The sequence below is a fragment of the Ipomoea triloba genome, chromosome 4 (genome assembly GCF_003576645.1).
Source record: "Ipomoea triloba cultivar NCNSP0323 chromosome 4, ASM357664v1".
NCBI lineage: Eukaryota > Viridiplantae > Streptophyta > Magnoliopsida > Solanales > Convolvulaceae > Ipomoea > Ipomoea triloba.
Window position 1 is genome coordinate 32,632,690 of NC_044919.1, and position 15,147 is coordinate 32,647,836.

Genomic DNA, 15,147 nt, shown 5'->3' on the forward strand with positions numbered 1-15,147 from the left:
CTCTTAAGTGGAATGACCATCGAGAAGCCCACCACATTGGGTGTAATTCCACCATGCAGTTATCAAGTCTCAATCTTAATCTTAAGAGACTATTCTAAATGAAGATGAATCAGTATACAATGTGTATAATCCACTAATGTTCCCATCTAATTAATAGACTATTGACTATTCTAAATGAAGATGAATCAGTAACTTGGCAAAGGGTACATGAGCAACTAGGTGTAGCAGAGCTTACCAAAAGAAGAATCCATCATCATATCATGTAGCATTATAGCTACTCTAACTGCTAACTAACTTTGGAGTTGGGGAGTAGTGAATGCAAAATGCAAGTGGGAGAGTTGGGGCATTAGATTCATCTGCAGTAAATGTTTTGAAACCTGTCATAAATTTTGTGCCACCAACTTCTGGTATGCAGGTGTTGAATTTAGCCTATGACAATCCCCCACCAATGAGATCAACAGCCCAGATTCTCTCTAGTTTCTTATCTTTCAAAGAAAATTTCAAAACAAGAAAGTTCTTCTTAGGTTATGATTTATAAATGCACAGCTATGTACTCATGCTGCAATTAATACCAGAGAAAAAAGGGTTCATGAAAATGTTATGAAACTTCAATATGGGGGGACCATATATGGCTGCTTGATTCTTGATGCAACTATGCCTCTTACTTCATCAATGATGTAACACGAATGGTATGACTTCACTAAACATAAAGAGCGCGTGCCTTGGCACGCTAGAGTTTCACTAAAATGTAATAGCATAATATAATCAGCCCGGTTCACCATTAAACACCGGTTTTAACATGAACTAAAATGTTACTCTGATTTGCATAGCCAATCTTGGATTGCGAGGCGCAATGAATCGTTGGGAGTTAGCTCCAGGTGTCTTAGTTTCAAGTTGGTCAATGGAGAAGTATGATGGCCACTTCCCAGCCATTCCCGGATGGCTTCTGCTTCATAGGTGAAACCGTCTGCTGCAACACGAGGATCGTACATTATCTCCTGAAACAATGCAAAAGAACATCAACATTCTGCAACAATGTTGTCAGAAGATTGTATGCAGAAGAAGACATTACTGACCTGTGAAATCGGGCACAAGAAAATGGATGGCACTGCTCGCTCATCCAAGCATTGTAAGCCCTCGAGCTCGTTTACAATACTCGGGGTTAATTCAGGCCTATATCTGCTGTATAGTTCACAGCAATCTATTCCAAGTTCTGCCAACTTCCTAGCTACAAATGCAGGCCATTCTCCAGCGGATGAATCCAAAACGGATTCCAAATTTCCCGACACAAGTGCCCTGCGTACTTCACTTGATAGTCCTGGCAAGGCTCTTTCAGTTAGAATCTCAAGTATGATCAATCCAAAGGAATAAATGTCTGACTTGGGTGTCAGATTCCCCGTTTCAAGAAACTCTGGATCTGTATAGCTAAAAACACCCTTTGGTTCACTAAGACGGGAAAAACTTGGGCAACGCAGGGTCTGTGGCAGAAGCAGCCTATATATCCCGAAATCACAGATTTTGCAGGTGTTGTCAGGACCAATAAGAATATTTTCAGGCTTCAAATTGCCATGCACAATCTTTTCAGGGCTGGAAGAGTGCAGAAACAGCAGTCCTTTAGCAATGTCAGCAACAATTTTTGTTCTGATTTTCCAACCTAAGCGACCAACATTAGTCCTAGGGAAAAGGCGGTCATGGAGGTTCCCACCGGGTAAATACTCACAAATAAGGGACCATGATTCAGGACATATGCCAAGTAAAGTTACCAGATGGTGATGATGTAGTTTGCCAAGAATTTCAACCTGGATATCAAGAAAGGAAGTTGAAGGTATTTGACAAACATGTTAGTTAATGATAATTTAGGTAAAATGTAACTTCAGCAAACAAAATGGTTATTCAGATTTAGAAAACATAAGATGAATCCGATAAATTACTGCAGAGAAGAAATGCATATAATCTCAGAGCGAGTTTTGGACCTGTTGGAGAAACTCGGAGTGGCTTTGCAGATTATGTGTATGCAATTTCTTTATGACAACAGTCCTATCTAACATTTCCCCTTTATAGACAGTACCATATCCACTCTCCCCAATCTTGAAGCTCTCTGAAAAGTTGCAAGTTGCTATCTGCAAATCTGAATATGAAAACTCCACCAACTCGCTTGAATCTTTTGTAAACTCAATGGCTCCTTCACCTCGTCCATGACTCTTCCCCCGGTGATTAGCCCACCCGTCCTTCTGTTGCTGTAACACCTGCTTCTCCTTCTTGAGAGTTGATGTGGAGACTTGTAAAAGCTTTAACTTTGTAGCATACCGATTGTTTGTTTCCAAACCGGGAGAAGCTTTCTGTCCAACAGATGTATATGCAACACTGGTACTAGAGCTAGCATTGTTAGATATAGCTGTGGATGTCTGCAGATTGCATATGCTTATTGAATTCGGTACCCTAAGTGACAAAGCACCATCTGTTGGTATTCCTTTGATTCGAGTTAAATTTTGTATTCCAGCAGAGGGTATGTGTGTAACAGAGCTTGACCCCGGAGATTTTGGAACGAAAACAGCCTCATTGTTGCAGGAAAGTTGAGATTGAGCTGCAGCAGATTTTGGAAATTGGCAACTCTTTCTGATGAAAACCAGTTTCCCTTTGTAGACAAACAGTATCTCGCTGAACAGCGGAGCATTTCTAGCAACATAACTTGCTTTTCGAGAGCTCTTTTTCGCCTTCATGCTACTGTATACAATTATATATTAACATGAGTGCAGGAAATGAAAACTCCATGCATGTCTAAAGACAAGAAATGCATGCTGGAACAACACATTCAAGAAATATTGAGCTTTGGCAGCAATAAACAAGGAATGTTATTGTGAAAACATTAGTTGATAAAGAACAGAAACATTTGAGATTTGCACTGCAAAGTTGTTTACTAAAGCCCACCGATGTAGGCTCACACGAATAGAATTGGAACAGTTAAGGAATGCTACAATCAATAGCAAACAAATCACTTATTTGCACAAAATGGAGATGAATTCTGGAAAAAAACTAAAAGGCACTCACTCAGGAATAGCTCCAAAAACAAGCTTCCTAATGTTATGCTCTTTTACTAAATCCACAATCCCCTTTTGAACTTCACCAGCTTCAGTTGTAATAATGCTCATTTTAACCTGCATGCCATTTAATAAGGACCAATTAAACAGTAAACACATAATGACTTTGAAATGCATAATTAGCTAGTTTTGACACTGATTAAGAATGGATGAACACCCGGACAACACTGTTAAGGTTACAAGTTCAACTCCTAACCGGTCACAGCCTATTGGCCTTCTTGGTTTGAGCCAGCTATAAGCAACCTAGCGTGGTTTATTTTCTTGTGATCCTTTACTGACTAGGGTTACAAGACATGGTTTACTCAGCACACCTTCAGGTAGTGGCTGTGGTTTAGCCACTTTCATCAAACTGTTTATACACTAAATTACACCCAATTCAAGAAGATTAGAGAAAAGATTACCTTAAATTGGCAGCATACATTCAAGTAATTATATAGACGTTTCCTCATCACTTCCCTCTCCTCATTTCTAAATGCAGATACCACTTCTGCATTGGCTTTACTGGCAAGTAGTCTTCCCACTGGAGAAGGAATTAAATGAACCTCATTGAACAATACTTCACCAAAATAAATGAACTACTGATTATGGATACCCCTTTACTTTCTACAATTTAGTTCAAAATCTACAATCTTTAATTTTCCAGTTTTCCAAATGTGCAAACTTTATCTTAAAAGCCATAAATGTATATATGGAAGCTTTTGAAATATCATATCATAGCTGCAATTGTGCAATTGAATAGACATGCATGTTAATTACTAGAAGGCCACTCAATTTAACTCAGAACTGAATAAGCAAAAAACTTGTGCTCTCTTTACAAGAAATGAAGCACAGACAGATTCATGGAAACCCATTTTACAAACTTGCACAAGAATACCAAAGATCAAAACTTTAATGAATTGGGACAACCTGACTGGGTAACTTACAAGTTCAGTTTTCTGTCCTTTACCAATTAGGGTATCAAGGTGAAGTTTATCTGAACATACCAGCCTCCAAATAGTGATTACAGTTTTTCTCCTTAGTATATAAATAAATAAATAAAAAAAAAAAAAAAAAAAAGAAAAAAAAAGGGGGAGAGATCGAGAGAGTCACCGGGAGTGGGAATCCAAGGAGAAGGTTGATGAACATGAAGAATACAAATCTGAGAGTTCCCAAAGGTCCTACAAGCCCACTGAAGCAAAACAACTGCCTTTTCAAATGACTTCCCCACTGCCACGTACACCTTATTATCGTTAGCTTCCAATCCCTCCGGCGATCGCCGGGAAGTCTTCATTTCCATATGAACAGTAGTCCGGTAAAACCCACGCCGGAAGCTCGCCAGAGGCAACGCAGAAGAGAAAGGGCTGAGCAACTCCATCCTGCAGTAGTGTGCCCGTTAACTGATCTGATGAATTGAATGATATGATTTTTCTCAGTTTTAAAATAAAGATTGACACAACATTACAGCAACACTCATTCTGTTGCAGATTATTATTGAATGCAAAGCGAAAAAGAACGTCATTAAATTCTTGTAATATGGAATTTACAGCATATATAATCCCGTCTATTTGCGTAGTGATCATCAAAATCTGCTCAAGTTTGCGTTGGATATTTATGAAGTACGTTTGTTTTTAAATAATGTTATGTTATTAAAGTTAAATAATATTCTAAGGTTTAATTGAAAAGTTAAAATATTATTTTAAATTTTGAATGAAATTTTATTAAAAGTTTATTTATTTTATTTAGAAAATAAGTTTCTGTTTTGAAAGAATTTCAAGAGGAGGGAAAAAAACTTTATGAAAAATCTTAATAAATATACAAAAGATTTAAAAATTCAGAGAATTCATTCGCAATATAATGTTGAAGTCGAATAGTTGATCAGCAAAGTGCTTCTACATCCACTTTTCGACTTCATATGCAATTTGAAATCCACATAGTAAATCACTATTCGGCTTTCGTATACATGCATGGTTTAGTAAGCTTTTCATATTGCATGCATGCTTTATTTATATATATATATATATATATAGAGAGAGAGAGAAGGGTTCAGGTATGGATATATCTTCCCATACGGTTATGCGGTACTCACCTTAGCATTAAAACGACGCACCTTAAGTACACAAATCACGCACTTTAAGCTAAAAACATAAATCACTCACCTACAGTTTTTAAATGGTGCACCTTCAGTTGAGAATACACTGCGCACATTAAGAACACAAACCACGCACCTAAAAACATATACAATAATAATAATAATATAAAATAATTAATAATATTTCTTTTAAAAAGTACTCCGTAACATATGTGGCCATTTAGGCCAAAAAACAATGTTGAAGCCAAGTCTGGAAAATGATTTTCCGGAAAAAAAAAAAATTTCGAAAGTCATTTTCTGAAAAAATGACTTCATTTTTCTTGGTCAACATAAATTATTTTCCGTTGACTGCATTTTCCAGGCACTACCAAACACCAAAAATCCAGAAAATGGTTTCCAGAAATCATTTTTCGGACTACCAAACACACCCTTAGTATGGTATAATGACAAAGATGAAGTTCTTATTTAAGGATTATCTATAATTGTTAAGTACAAAATGCAAAGTTTGATTATTTAATTGTAAAGGAAGGAAAGTTCAATTAATTCACGTCTAATCAAGAAAAGTTATGCTTTGATTTTAATAAAGACAAATACATCATTTTGTGATTGCAAGCTTTGAAAGTTTAAATTAAAATTTTGTATCCCAAGAAAATGTGGGTGTTTGGTTTTGCATGCGAAGGGAGGCTGAGCTAAACACTTAACTAGTTTGCATAAATATGATAAAAAGGACTAACTTATATAAACTTGAAGTGTCACAGCATCAAATAAGTTTGAGTTTTATTTGGTACGTGCTTATGAATAAGATAAAGACACATGACTATAATAGTGTCAAGATATTTAAGTAATTGTGATTGTAAAGCTTATGTGTTATATCTTCATTACAATTGCTTGATACAATGCATCTCCATCATAACAATTTGATGTAATGTTAAGTATATGGTATTAAGTGGATGTTTAATTTTTTAGACACTTCCATTTATGCATAATTTTTGAAATTTTATCTTCGAGATTTATATGGTAAATGTATAATGTTTAAAAATTTCTCATTAGCATCTTAAAATTGCAATAAACAATTAAACACCACAGAGGAATTGAAGAAAAGAAAACTTGAATTTATTCCCTTATTCAAGAAAACTTGAATTTATTCCATTCTACAACTGAAATGGAGAACAGGAAGAAAATGTCCTGAAGAAAAACTACCTTCCAAAAGTTTGAAAGTAAAAAACAAAAATTACCTTCTATTCTAAATTTGATATGGAGAAAGAAATAGAAAAAAAAAAACATTCCCAATAAATAAATAAATAAATTTGTAGCTATTGTTGGAACTCAAGTTCTGAAGAAGAATTAGAAGCATTTTCTGTGCACAATGGAGGGACCAGACTCATCATACTCTGCCTTTGCAATCCACATCTGCATTCCAACATTAAAATTGTGTCTCTTTAAGTACTTATGATGTCTTCTTAGGAGAATGCAAAAATGCAATATATTATGCCGAAAACATGTTTGATGCAGAGATTGCAGAGTGTAATTCTTATTAAACTCACCTGCTGGAAAGTACTCAGGGACGCTAAAATGGAGCCTCCAATCCAGACGCTGTACTTCCTCTCAGGCGGGGCGACAACCTTGATCTTCATGCTGCTCGGCGCCAGTGCAGTGAGTTCCTTGCTCATCCTGTCAGCAATTCCCGTGAACATGGTGGTGCCGCCACTGAGGACAATGTTTCCATACAGATCCTTCCTGATGTCCACGTCGCACTTCATGATCGAGTTGTATGTAGTCTCGTGAATGCCAGCAGCTTCCATTCCGATCATTGAAGGCTGGAAAAGGACTTCGGGGCAGCGGAAACGCTCTGAGCCTATAGTCAGCACTTGCCCATCAGGTAGCTCATAGGGCTTCTCAACTGAAGAACTGGTCTTGGATCCCTCCAATTCCTGTTCATAGTCGAGGGCAATGTACGAGAGCTTCTCCTTCATGTCCCTCACGATTTCTCGCTCTGCTGAGGTGGTGAATGAGTAGCCACGCTCGGTTAAGATTTTCATGAGGTAATCTGTGAGGTCCCGACCAGCTAAATCAATACGAAGGATAGCATGTGGCAGAGCGTATCCTTCATAGATGGGGACGGTGTGACTCACACCATCTCCAGAGTCCAAGACAATACCTAGAGCATACATATAATGGTGTCAACAAACGCAATTCTAATAGCTCGAGAAGAAATTCAAGTAAACTTTAAGCATCTATCAACACATTTTTCGTTTTGACACTCAACTTTCAAGATTGAGACAATGCGACACTAAGTGAAAATGAATTGGCAAACGATGGAAACATACATTGCAAGTGCATTCAGTGTCTCAAATAGCATTATTTAGGCATCCATCAACACATGTTTCATTTTGACAACTCGACTTTCAAGACGAGACAATGCAACACAAAGTGAAAATGGATTGATTGGCAAACGAGGACTCACCAGTTGTACGACCACTGGCATAAAGAGAAAGAACAGCTTGGATGGCGACATACATTGCAGGGGCATTGAACGTCTCAAACATGATTTGGGTCATCTTCTCACGGTTAGCCTTAGGGTTAAGGGGCGCTTCAGTTAGCAGAATCGGGTGCTCTTCTGGAGCCACACGGAGCTCGTTATAAAAGGTGTGATGCCAGATCTTCTCCATGTCATCCCAATTGTTCACAATACCATGCTCAATTGGATATTTGAGAGATAGGATACCACGCTTGGATTGCGCTTCATCCCCAACATACGCATCTTTCTGCCCCATACCAACCATCACACCTGTGTGACGAGGGCGCCCAACAATACTCGGAAACACAGCCCTTGGAGCATCATCTCCAGCAAATCCCGCCTACTCATTAACACAATAAAGCCATACACTAATGATAAAGGGAATGTATAGTATCATCATAATAACACAAAGGCATTTTTTAATCTTTGATTCAAAGTCTCAAACAAAAGTTCACATTTGGTACCTTGACCATTCCAGTCCCATTATCACACACAAGTGGCTGAATATCCTCACCTTCTGCCATCTTCAATCAATAGCTGGACAAAATGAAAACAGGAAACCGGATAATGGATATCAAAACAACTAAAAGTTACACACTGCTTTAAATATATGATTCAAGAATCCTGTTTCGGGTAACAACTCTAGCGAAATTGATCAGGTTGACAGGTAACAAAAGATTATAGGTTCAACCATCCATGGGAGTGATCTATTAGCTTTCTTGATTTGAGACAGTCAATTATGAATAATTTAGGCTAATTTATCTCGTTGTAGTCCTTTACCGATCACAAAAAGAAACAAAATCCTGTTTCTCAACACTAAAAATTACACACTACTGTACAAATATGAGCAAATTCTTGTGTCATTGAAAGGGAGGAAAACATGATCATAAATCTAGGCAAACATATGATTCAAGAATCCTGTTTCTCAACAATATCACCATCACAGACAAGATTATGCATAAAATGTAGGTAATGCAACAGCAAACCCAGAAAAGAACAATATATATATATATATATATGTATAGAGAGAGAGAGAGGACCTTGAGATTAAGATTAAGGTGATTGGGGAGTATGAATTGAAGAGAGGGAAAGAGAATTGCAAGAATGAGAGACAGATTATTAATTTGAAGCAAGGCCCAACAAGAATTTCGATCAGAAATGCTAAACCCGATTTCTCGGCCTTTACAACCCGGCTGATCTTGTTTGTCGCTGTCCGGTCGTTGACTGGTCTATTACACACACGTGTCTCCGCATCTCTGGGTTACTCACATTTTATTTTATGGGCTCGCCATATTTTGAGCTTCCAACTTGCCGAACTAGGCCCAATACAATGTTAGATTCTCAGCCTTTTTCAAGAGTAACGGCCCGGCCCATGAATGCAATAAAATGTAATATCAAAATCAATTTATTTTTCAAATTTAAATATAAATCTTAAAATAGATTCAATATATTACTATTTATAAAATAAAATGAAAATATTATTAGAATATAGGAAAAATTGTATTTTTTTGTATTCCAATTATACATGTGGTACAGACTTGATTCTTGAATTATATAAGTATATAAGTGACTATCTTTAACCCTTAAGTTATGCTCAAAGTGGCGAGTTTAGTTTGTGATGAATCAAATCCGCCACTTTATTAAATGATACGGAGTATATTGGTGGCAAATATAATCCTCGAGAAACTAATACCATTACTTTGTGCATAACTTATTAGTGGTTAAAGATAGTTATGCACATAACAAAGGGACCAAGTATGTATCGCGAGTATAACCGAAAGATTAAAAATATAATTTTTTTCTAAAACAAGTAGTAATATTATTAGATAGTAGATACTGCATTTTCTTTATATAATATTCCGCAAGACCGCAATGATGATGCATATATATAGTGACAGTATAAATACATTAATTTTTATTTATAGAAAAATTAACCACAACTATTCAAAAGTACATTGTATTCTAGTCTCTAGATAAAATTTACCTAATCCTAGTCAGATTAAATTGTCTATTGACCAATTTAAACTATGAAGGTTAATGCCCTCATCAAACTATGAAGGTTAATGCCCTCATCAATAAACTATGAGGTTAATAAATTGTTATTATCAAACTGATTATTTGAATTTTGAACAACTTGGCTGATCGAGGGTGTACGTACGCAGAAGTTGAGAAGCAAGGGATTGAACACTGAGAATAAAGTGGAGCGATAAAGATGGCCGGCTGCCGGAATCCGGCTTAGGTATATTATACTGATGAGTATATTATATTATTATAATTATAATGTTCGGAACGGCGGACGTGGTGGGGACTGGCATGCAGCGGACATTATATATATATATTCAAATGTGGTCGCGCCTTCCCGTGCGGTCGGTGCGGTTTACACCACTCAATGTTAAGAAATGCACCACTCAATGTTAAGAAACACACCATAATGAAAATACATAAAAACACTTCATTACTCCCCTGTTTCTAATTGTGCATTTCTGAACACTGTGTGGTGTACTTTTTTTTATACATAGTGGTGTGTTTTGTGGTGATGTGTATCTAATAGTGCATATTTGTGTGGTCCATTTCTTAACATTGAGTGGTGTAAACCGCACCGACCGCACAGGAAGGCGCAACCATACTTGAACTTTACTATATATACATATATATATATATATATATATATATATATATTCCACAAAACAAACAAACATGCAGTAGAGTAGATGCCGGTAGGGAGTAGAAAGGAAGAAGATATATAGCACTAGTAGGCAGGCAGGATAGGGACAAACATCAAAACATTGTATTGATTTAGTCAACCATATCATCTCTGTCTTCCTTCAAATCTTCAACTATATAATTATGATAGGTAAATAGTTTAGGATATATACGTTACGAAGTATTATAGTGTATGTATAGTTGAGAAATAGTAGAGTAATGTAATAATATAATTGGTTATGATAATATATGTTAAGTACAATTTTCAGTTATAGGTGATTGAGCTCGGAAGGTTGTGATTAGCTTAGGTTGGAAAATTGTTTAGACTTTAAAAAAAAAAAAAATCTTCTGAGCATAGTAATTATAAAACTGGTCGGATCGGAGCAGGGATCGCATGTCATAAATCAATATAGAAGGTTGGCATGGTGGATTACAATGGGTGGCTTAGGTAAGTTGTGACACGTATTAGGCATTGCTGTAATTCTCAAGACAGTGATAGTTGATATGATGTTTCTGTGACTTAAAACCAACCTTATAACTTAGGTTAGCTTTCTGGTTTAGAATGTCAAGATAACTAGTCAATTAAATTTGAGTCATCTATATTCAATATTTTTTGTATATCGATCGCCATCAAACTAGAAATCTATACTATATATAAAAGTAAAATCCTCTATTTCATTTTTCCCGCCAAAACTTTTGTAGTGAATTAATTAAATATTTTATTGGTCAAATAATTAATAAACCTTATTTGGTAAAATGGAAATTAACTAATATCTATTAATTGCTAATATTGTTTCTATATTCACATATCAATACTATTAATAAAAGAAAAATCTTCCCCTTCAACTTTCCCGCGCAAACTAATATTATTAATTAATTTGTAAAAAAAATTAATAAAGTTTAATTGGTAACAAAATTTTATTTACCAAATTCTGAGAATAATTAAACCATTATAATTGTGAGAATAATGGAAACTAATTCTACATAATTTTATAAGAAAAAATAATTTATTAATTATTATTTACACCAATAATAATAATTCGAATACTTATCTATACTTCTATATCTATACTACTATTAATAAAAATAAAATCATCCTTTGTGAAATTCCACCCAGACAATATTAAAGATAAAATGAAAAAGAAAACTGATTTTACTAATTGATTGAAAATATAAAAAAAATCATAATGGAAAAGGAAACGGAAATTAGGCAAATTGGAAAAAGGAATGGATATTACTAATTGACTGAAAAAAATTAATTACACTTTCATTTTGAAAACTTTAAATTATTTAAACTTAAAAAAAATTAATTAAACATGACTGTTAGATTTTTTATAATAGTTACAATTAATTCATTCAAATATGGAGGAAGAAAAACTAAATGTAATAGGGTGAAAATTAATATACTTAAGGTATAAAAGTAAAATTGCACATATATTAGTGTAATTGACTAATAATAGTTGCCTAATAATTATTATGATAATAACACTGGTCGTTGATTTTATTTTTATAATAATTATAATTAAATTATTTCTCATTTTTCTCATATTTATCTTAGTAATAATATAATTACATAAGTCATATTACATATCGATCTTTTTAAGATAATTGTAGACAAACAAGTCATATATATTTCGTTCAATTAATTGAGTTATAGTTTTGCACTAATCTTATAATCAAATAAATGTACACGTTCAATATTATAATTTTTTTTATATAATTTTCTTTATTTTTATTATCTAAATACAATTATTTGCTCTAATTCAAGCAAAGAAAACACCAAACAACATAATCGATCCAATCAATTTCATCAATTGCGCTATACAATATTCGATGTTATAATTTATATAATTGTATATCGATCTAAATATTCTTAAAATATTATAATAAATCCATTCCGTGCAACGCACGGGCGAAAATACTAGTGTTAGTTTAATAATATTTATAGGGAAAATGATCCAACGCTACCACTGATTTGCAACGCATGTGAACTCCTCCGAATCCCAACTAACTGATCTGGTAAATAAGAAAATGGAAATCGGGGAAAAGTATGGATTGGAGTAGGAATGGAAAGTGGTGAGGAAAGACATGATTGTAATGGATGGTAGAAACATGATGATAATGATAAATAAGTGGGATCGGATTTGGGAAGCAAAATAATTAAGCATGAGTATGGGATGCAATTATGTGTCATCAAAGTGTGTGTATAGTATTTTTTAATTTCCTTTTTTTTCGTAACCATCATAACCACTTTATCCTAACTTTATTATTATTATTATTATTATTTTTTATTATTATCCAATGTTTTTGTGTGCTAACAAGTTTTTATTATTTAAGCACTGCGACAGTTCTTTAATTTAAAAATAAAACTTCTTTTTCTGAAAAGTGGAAAATGGCTTTCACTTTTGGGACTTTGGTATTTTTCTATTTATGTACTTATTTCCATTAATTTATTACTGCACATTGCATACATTATTAGTAAAATTTTAAGGACTAGGTTAAGTACGTAGGTTTTATTATTTTTGAGTAACATCCCACAAGAGAAATCCATAACGACCAATAGGTGAGTTGAACTTGTAATTATGTAATGACCAACTTGATTGAAGTTACCTCCACTCGAGATGGTGTTAACGAGAATTGAACTCGCAGTCTTCTGGTACAATAATCATACTCGACCCGACTATTATTTTAGGACTTTAATTTTTATATTTAAAGTTGGGAGGAAAAGGTACTTTATGTAAAATCCATAAAACCAAAAGGTCATAAGATGGAAGGTGAAATCCAAGCAATCTCACATGACTTTTTACACCTTAAGTCATGCAATTCATCATCATTTATCTTCTGATCTGATGCATGATGAGAGCAATGATGAGAAATTATTTTTTTTCCCCTTTTTTTCTGCTTTTTATTGGAATCTATTGGGTTACTAAGCTCTCTTTTAATTGCTACCAAACTATACACCCAAAACGGAAAATATATATTTTATCCATTTTGACTATATTTATGTGCTAGCTAGTAAGCTAGATTAGCTATATGATTTTTTTTTTTTGTTTTTTTTTGTTTTTGAGAAAAGCTATATGATTTTAAGAAATAAAATGGCAATACTATCTCTTCTTCTTCTTCTTCTTCTTCTTTTTTTTTTTTCTTTTTTACTTTTCAATTGTTTTGTTTACTATGGAGTATTGGAAACTCAAACTAGTCCTCTTTTTATTTTGTTAAAATTTTATTTATTAATTATTAAATTTGACTATTTATATTTAAAAAACTAATTTTTTTTTTACAGGCCGGGTTTTAAAATTTTAAAAACTAATATAAATTAAATTTAAAATATAAAAAATGTACCGAGTATCTACTAAGAAAAATAATTGATATAAAAATTAGGGGAAGTGGTTATTTTAGTCCATTATTAGTTATGGCTAAATTGTTGACTCAATGTGGCTGTTTCAATCCATTACTTATACATTTTGTTAACATTAAAATTTTATTTTGATTTGCCAAATAATTAGAGGATAAATTGATCATTTTTTCAAAGTATTAAAAAAAAAAAAAAAAGCTTTCACATTGATGATTTCAAGTGAATAATGTTAGAGTTGTTGTTGTTGTTGTTTGTCTGTCTAATTGTCTATATATATATACATACTAGTATTTTATATGCACGATGCGCAAAAACATATGCGCAATATTAATACTAAATATTAAAATATTTTTAAAAAAATTATAGCATATAATTTTTTTAAAAAAAATGTATAGTTGTAGAATTCATATTATATTAAATAAAAGTATAGCTTATAATTTGAATAATAATTATGATATGATTAATATTATTAAAATAAGAAATTTAGATATTATATATTAATAAATATAATTATAGTAAGATTTAATAAAATTTAATGAAATCAAACTTATTTCTTATAATAGCATGTTTCCATACATTATGGAAGGGAGTAGGTTCGAGCTTTAGTGGAGGCGATATTGACTCTTTGTGCTTCAGTAGGTTGAGAAAGTAGTTATGAACAGATACTGCATTGTAACAGAGTCAATAGTACTAAAAAAAAAACATACATTATTACCTTTGAAGAATAAAAGAAAAAAATATTGTGTATGCATGTGAATGGTAATAATAATGAAAATATAACAGAAGTTAATTATAACAGCAATGGTATTTTTGTCCATAAAATTGTACAGTACAATTCTTATATATAGTATAATGTATGCAAAATTTTAACAGAGAAAACAGACATAAATCAGGGGTATAATTTGAATTGAAACTTATTATGTTTTTAGATTTTAGATACACGAACTAATGTGACACAAATTACCAATTTAAAAATAGAAAGATATATATACACTAATTAATGTGACACAAATTACCAATTTAAAAATAGAAAGACACCAAGACCGAATTGAACATATTACGTACATACATGAAATCCGATTGGAAGGAATCGAAGCTAAGCGACAAATTAAATTTAACATGGGAGAAGAGAATCCTAAGATACATATGACACAAAAGAATAATGGATGTTGCCCACTCTACATGACATTATAAGATAAGAGAGATGAATGCATGTTACGTTCATCACAATGGGTGGGGATAATATGATGCGATATATGCATGGGGGGNGGGGGGGGGGGGGGGGGGGGGGGCATGTGAAGCCACACCCCACACAGATATGATGAACTGACTTAACTCCATCTTCATTTAATGTGCATTATATTTATTATGCCTACCAAATTAATTACTATACACTTCAATTCAT

The 15,147-nt window shown here is 33.5% G+C and overlaps 2 protein-coding genes across 2 annotated transcripts; both read right to left on the bottom strand.

Annotated features, from left to right (window-relative positions):
• Positions 1 to 812: 812 nt before the first annotated feature.
• Positions 813 to 4,452, bottom strand: LOC116016176 (U-box domain-containing protein 33-like). The gene is made up of 6 exons (XM_031256340.1): positions 4,188 to 4,452; positions 3,500 to 3,618; positions 3,049 to 3,155; positions 1,974 to 2,724; positions 1,077 to 1,799; positions 813 to 998 (listed from the first exon to the last, which is right to left on the bottom strand). The coding sequence occupies exons 1-6, from the start codon at positions 4,450 to 4,452 to the stop codon at positions 813 to 815; spliced, it is 2,151 nt and encodes a 716-aa protein (XP_031112200.1).
• A 1,805-nt stretch (positions 4,453 to 6,257) lies between these two features.
• On the bottom strand, positions 6,258 to 8,835 carry LOC116017119 (actin-like). The gene is made up of 5 exons (XM_031257650.1): positions 8,725 to 8,835; positions 8,149 to 8,221; positions 7,631 to 8,024; positions 6,711 to 7,324; positions 6,258 to 6,576 (listed from the first exon to the last, which is right to left on the bottom strand). Exons 2-5 carry the CDS (start codon positions 8,206 to 8,208, stop codon positions 6,511 to 6,513), a joined length of 1,134 nt encoding a protein of 377 aa, XP_031113510.1. The 5' UTR covers positions 8,209 to 8,221; positions 8,725 to 8,835; the 3' UTR covers positions 6,258 to 6,510.
• Positions 8,836 to 15,147: the final 6,312 nt, after the last annotated feature.

Coding starts and splice junctions, on each gene's coding strand:
- LOC116016176 (XM_031256340.1), bottom strand. CDS start 4,452: ATGGAGTTGCTCAGCCCTTTCTCTTCTGCGTTGCCTCTGGCGAGCTTC. Junction 1,800..1,973: donor ACTCCGAGTTTCTCCAACAG/GTCCAAAACTCG, acceptor CTTGATATCCAG/GTTGAAATTCTTGGCAAACT. Junction 999..1,076: donor TCTTGTGCCCGATTTCACAG/GTCAGTAATGTC, acceptor GCATTGTTTCAG/GAGATAATGTACGATCCTCG.
- LOC116017119 (XM_031257650.1), bottom strand. CDS start 8,208: ATGGCAGAAGGTGAGGATATTCAGCCACTTGTGTGTGATAATGGGACT. Junction 7,325..7,630: donor TGCCAGTGGTCGTACAACTG/GTGAGTCCTCGT, acceptor TGTATGCTCTAG/GTATTGTCTTGGACTCTGGA. Junction 6,577..6,710: donor CCCTGAGTACTTTCCAGCAG/GTGAGTTTAATA, acceptor GTTGGAATGCAG/ATGTGGATTGCAAAGGCAGA.